The sequence below is a fragment of the Pygoscelis adeliae genome, unplaced genomic scaffold (assembly GCF_000699105.1).
Source record: "Pygoscelis adeliae isolate BGI_AS28 unplaced genomic scaffold, ASM69910v1 Scaffold156, whole genome shotgun sequence".
Lineage (NCBI taxonomy): Eukaryota > Metazoa > Chordata > Aves > Sphenisciformes > Spheniscidae > Pygoscelis > Pygoscelis adeliae.
Window position 1 is genome coordinate 4,775,656 of NW_008825016.1, and position 5,697 is coordinate 4,781,352.

The 5,697-nt window shown below is 39.7% G+C and overlaps 1 protein-coding gene across 1 annotated transcript in view; it reads left to right on the forward strand.

Annotated features, from left to right (window-relative positions):
• The window catches only part of GRTP1 (growth hormone regulated TBC protein 1), a 42,929-nt gene extending 37,346 nt beyond the window's left edge, over window positions 1-5,583 (forward strand). Inside the window, exons 7-9 of the mRNA XM_009326306.1 lie at window positions 1,684-1,856; window positions 1,981-2,166; window positions 4,290-5,583. Coding sequence (XP_009324581.1) covers window positions 1,684-1,856; window positions 1,981-2,166; window positions 4,290-4,379 — 449 coding nt within the window. The 3' untranslated portion in view covers window positions 4,380-5,583. The remainder of the gene's footprint in view (window positions 1-1,683; window positions 1,857-1,980; window positions 2,167-4,289) is intronic.
• The last annotated feature ends 114 nt before the right edge of the window (window positions 5,584-5,697 follow it).

Here is a 5,697-nt window from a genome sequence, read left to right on the forward strand (position 1 = left end):
AACAGTTAAAGGAATGTGTGCGGTGGCAGTGACTCTTGTGTCTATAGAGGAGTTTTACCTATCATTCTTCAATGGGAACAAAGAACATAAGGATCACAGACGAAAAGCTAGATTCCTAAAGGTTGACTGCGATGCTGCTTAGAACCATAAAAACTCCTGTAGATGTTCTGCCATTTGAACAGGACAAATGGAGAGCAAATATCTCCTGGGGTGGGAATTCTGTTCAAGAAAACCATTGACACAGAAAAGAGTGGAATATTAAACTGCTCTTTGTGATTTCAATAGAGAAATTAAAGTGGTTATAAATGTACTGCATAATTTGGACATCTTAAACATTTGTGGCACTGGGAGGTTTTATTAAAATTATTTCAGACAAATGGACTGCTCTTTCCAATTTCTTCGCCTTCATGTGAACCATCAGCCATGCGGTGTGTATCTGGGAACCTTGGCAGAAACCAGCTAAGAAGTTAGTTAGAGAATCCTGAGTTGCAGCTTTCCAGAATCAGTGAAGGAAAGAAACACATAGGAAGGTGCTTGTATTACCAGTTATTTCTTTCAGTAAATAATGTTAATAATGTAGGTCTTGTCAGCAAAGCACTAGTGAACCATCAATGATTTCTTCCCAGGGCTGGAGCCATCAAATCCAGCTTAAATGTTTTGGTCAACATCTAAACCCAAAATATTAATTCCTTAAAAATCTGTTAACTAACTCTTGTCCCTCGTTGGGCTGTCTGAACTCTTATGAACTAAAATAATCTTTTTCTTCCCGCAAGTATACCCAGAACTACTTGTTTATAGAACTGAGATGCTTGTTATTCATCCTGCACCTTGGTAATGAAAATGCTTACCCTGTCAAACAGGCTGTGGAGTAACAGTCGTAGTGTGCTCCATTTTTCTTAATTTTTGCTTTAACGGTTTAGTGCAGTGACCAGCAGTGTAGGAGATGTAGGTCTAATTTCAGCCTCTGTCTCACAGATAGATTAAGCAGGAAGACATGTTGCCTGGGGGGAACCTGCCATTCACTTCCTTTTGGAATTATTCTATGAAAAGTGGGATTTCCGTGGCTGAGAGAAAAGAGAAGATACCCCTAGAAGGTATCTAGGGGTACCCCTAGGGGTATCTAGGGATACCCCTAGAAGGGGTATCTGGCCTCCAGCACCCCAGCACAGCTGACACTCTCAGAAATTCACGTTTCCAGTTTGTGACTGGACCCAGTCTAAAGGCTATGGGTTGTTTTGAGGGTTTGTTGGGGTTTTTTTTGTTACCTGTCTGGGTATTGTGTAGACTGGGAGGTGTGCAGCCCCCACACATGGAAAGGAGGTGGTGGTTATATTGAACTGTTTCAATATTAGTAAGACTTTTGTAGTCTAAGCTAGTAGTTAAAAACCACCTAGATTATCCTTCTTTGGGAAGGAAGAATGAATTGCCACAAAACATCAGAGAGAAAGAAGGTACTTTGGTAGGCATGAATGAAGCGTTTGTGTAGAGGGATCAGCCTTGGCTGAAAGAGAAGTGCTGTATGACCGCAATGCAGACTTCTTCACTGCATGGTTTTAATTTACTCCAACTTGGGATTCATAGGCTCAACGTGCCTTTATACACTCAGCTGTACAGGACGTTCTCTTCAATTTTGTGGAAAAATCACATCCAAAGATTCCTGAGTTTTGGTTTCCTCTCTCCAAGATTATTACAGTCCTGCAATGTTGGGCCTGAAAACTGATCAGGAAGTCCTTGGAGAACTTGTGAAAATGAAAGTTCCGGCTGTGGCAGAGCTGATGGAAAGACATGGAGTCATGTGGACCCTAGTGGTGTCACGCTGGTTTATATGCTTGTTCATTGACATTCTTCCAGTAGAGGTAATTGGTAACATAAAGTTCTCTTAATATACACTCATAATCATTATTTCATTTGTAGTGCTTTAGTAATAATTACCTACTGCAAATCAAGAAGCTGTAATCTGAATTCTCCCCTTTCCTGCAGACTGTGCTCCGAATATGGGATTGTTTATTCTACGAAGGGTCAAAGATCATCTTCCGCGTGGCCTTAACGTTAATTAAGCAACACCAAGCTTTTATTTTGGAAGCCACGAATTTCCCTGACATTTGTGATAAATTTAAGCAGATCACCAAAGGAACATTTGTAACGGAGTGTCACAGCTTCATGCAGGTAAATTCTCTGCAGTTTTTAGTTCTTACAAATTAAAAACAAGACTGACTTAGAAATGTTTTGCTCAGTCAAAAAGATGGATACAGTTAGGAGAAATGTATCTGTAGGAATTGCCAAAAGGAGGAAGAATGTTTTTATATAAGAAATGCAAACCTTTTAAAGAATTTTTCAAAAGAATGACTATCTCAGTCCATGCATAGTAAGTCATTCACATTATCTGTCATACAGGGGAAAAAATTCTTTCTGCCCTTTTTACCAGCTAAGCCAGGAAGTCTGATGAGAAAATAACTTTAGTGCATTCTTTCAGTGAACTATGCATTGTGTTCCTGTGCTTTTTCAGGTGAATTGTAATAGAATATTGTAGAATAGACACAAAGTGAATTTTAAACTTGCATTGATAAATCTTCGTAGTGCCAGAATATAAAGCATTATGTTTAGTCAAAGAACAAAAAGGTAGCACCAAGTTCTTTTTTCCAGACAAAATCCATGAAGTTGAGTGCTCAAGTCTTATGACAACCTGCAAACTCAGAATTATTCTTGTAAATTATTAATAGATTGGATGCCCCATCTGTATAAAACACTAGATTCAGAGCTTAACTCAGAAGATTGAAATGTAAAAGATGTTGATTAAAAAAAAAAAAACAAAAACAAAAAACCAGGAGCACATCTGTCATAAATCACTTGGCCAACTCCACTATCATCGTTTGCTAAGTGTGTGTAAAACTACATCCCAATAGGTGACTTTTACTCCCAAAAGAGTTTTGTGCTCGTGTCAGAGCTCTGTGCATAGGTCTGTCATAGTAGGATGTCATTTCTGTTAAGTTTTCATCTTTGCTCATATAGAAGAAAAATAAGCTTAACTTACTAGTGTTTGTGAGCCTTTTAATTAAAGGAGCAAGGGAAAAATAAATCGCAGGTACAGCTTAATTTTAGAGAGGAGATGTTTGAGGGGTTTTCCCATTCCATAAAGGGTTTAGAATAAGAGTTTTGTTAAATGTTAACTGCCACGAGAATACCAGTTCAGAGATTGATACAAACGCTTGTCCCTGAAGGACTTCCCCCCTCCCCCTTTAATTACATTACATTTTACAGCAGCTGTTTTTAGAAAATCAACTACCTTTTTCTTGCAGTTACTCTGAATAAAACATTTATTTTAACTGTGGTGGTTACTGTAGTGAGGGGCTTTCAAGGCAGTTAAACAATTTAGGTTAGGTTCTTATATAACTTTGAAACACATACTTTTGGGTTTGTGGGGTTTTTTTTTCCCAGCAGTACAGATAGTGGTCGCAGCGGAGGGGATGACAGTTCAGTAGTTTATGCCCCCCTCCCCCTGAACAAAATCTTAGTTTTTAGTTTAATGCAATGCAGACTTTTTACCAGAATGCTGTTCAAAACTGGCTCAATTATAATCTGATCTCCAGAGTTGTCAGTTACAACTACAGAGAACTGAGGGGCCCACACACCTTAACTGTAGGTTAAAGTGCATAAACTTGCAGCTTGCTTCATAGTTTTGTTCAGTCAGAAGTTTTAGATGAAGTAGTAAAAACAAATGTATTGTTCTTGAGCAACAAAAGTCAAAGCAAAAAAATATTACAGATGTGTGACAGCATTTGAAATGCCTCAAATTCTTACATCCATAGACATTGCTACTCTGGAAAGATCAGTAAAGAAGAGCAAAGGCAGCACAGCAAGGGACTAAGACTGATTTTTTGCAGTAGGAACATATTGTTGTATGCATGTATGGGTGCCAGAGCCTGAACAACCTATGCTAGCTCCTCAAAATGCACTGGTGCTTTGTAGCGTTACCCGGGATAGCTTAATATGTTCTAAATACATCTGCCATCCACCAACACAAATGCCTTCTAAAATAATTTTAACTGGACACTTACATTCAAACTAGCTTTTGTGTAACTTAGAGCACTTGTTACGAGCTGCAGGTTTACCATGTCTTTACAGCAGAGTAGGTGGAGATGCTACCCCGTTACAAGGAGGCCAAACAGCAGTGAGTGTTCACAGTATGGATATCAAAGCAGGGATTTCACACTTTGGAGAATTATGTGAGAATTCCAGCATGTTGTCTAAAGCCAGAATTTTAACTAAGAATTTTCTCCTTTTGCCCCCAGAAAATATTCACAGACCCTGGAAGCTTGTCCATGGCAACAATTAACAAACTCCGAGACACTTGCAGAGAGAAGTTGCTTTCTCAGGGATAACTCACCAGATTTAACCAGGTGGTCAGATACTACAGCAATTGACACATTCCTCTATTTGCACTGACTAGAGCACACTTTAAGCTTTCCATGAGTCAACTGACACTTGACCAATCTTTCCTGCCTTTCAAGTAAGTGGTGTTAGTATTTTGTACTGTATGTCAGACTTCATAACTGGAACTGGTGGTTCTGTTGTTTGTTTGTTTTAAAGGATTAAAGTGTTTTCAGAGTAGAATGTGATCAGTGTCAGGACACTCCTTTTAAAAAAAGCAGTTACCATCCTTGTCTTTTCAGGGCATTTTGTAATGTTAAAAGAAAACAGGTGTATAAAATTACATATCCTTCCTACTGTATTAACTGTGACACCACTATCATTTGTACAAAATAAATTAATTTAATTTGTCAGAACCTGTTTCTTGGTGTGAAGAGAGTAAAATATCCGATCTCTTTCCCGACTGCAACTAGTTGTCTAGAATACAAGCATCTTCCTTTTTCCTCACTGCTATCACTTAAGGAACTCAATAAAATATGGCAAAGTGCAGGGCAAGACAGCAATGAGGAAGGTGATCTTCATCTTCACTAACAGTTACTCTGTGCAGTGTATAACAGCTCTTCAGGTAAAGGCAGCAGGGAACACGTGCAATCCAGGCTACAGAAAGCAGCAGCAACAATTCTTCTATAACCACTCTTAATATTTTATACGCTTATTTGGGGTTTTCCAGCTCCAGCACAGTAGGTAACAAGTAATTTCACTCAAATCTGGAAGTAGCATTTCTCACTTCGTTGTTAAGGGATGCTGAAAGTAGATGCTGTACTACTTTGTGCTGGTGTACTGAGGTTGCACTACAGGTGCTATATCCTCCTATACCTGTGTCCCTGAAAATTTTGGGAGAAACACTCAAAGACAGCCACAAACAGACTTCTTCCCTGCCAGGGTGAGACATCAGGCAGTTCCAAAGCTGTACCTTAATGCAAGTCTAAATATCCTACCCCCGGACAGAAACAAGCAAAGCAGCAGCCCAGCCCCTGGCGCTTCCAGCCCTGCTGGAGCCAGGTGCCTGTGAATTGCTTTCTTGTCCTTACAGAGCCCTCTCGTGGCCAAATCCTTGCCGTCTCCTTCCTGCTGGGGAAGGGAGGGAAGACTGAAGAGAGGCCAGCAATTTGTGCTTTTTATTCTCCCTGTTGAACTACTGTGGAAAGCCTCACCTTTTAACACCACACTCCTTTTCAGACTCTACTCCAAGTTATCTTCATTCCCCGTCAAGTAAGGCTTATCTCCCCCTCCTCCCCCCCCCCCACATTTTTTTTCTTTCATTCCTCC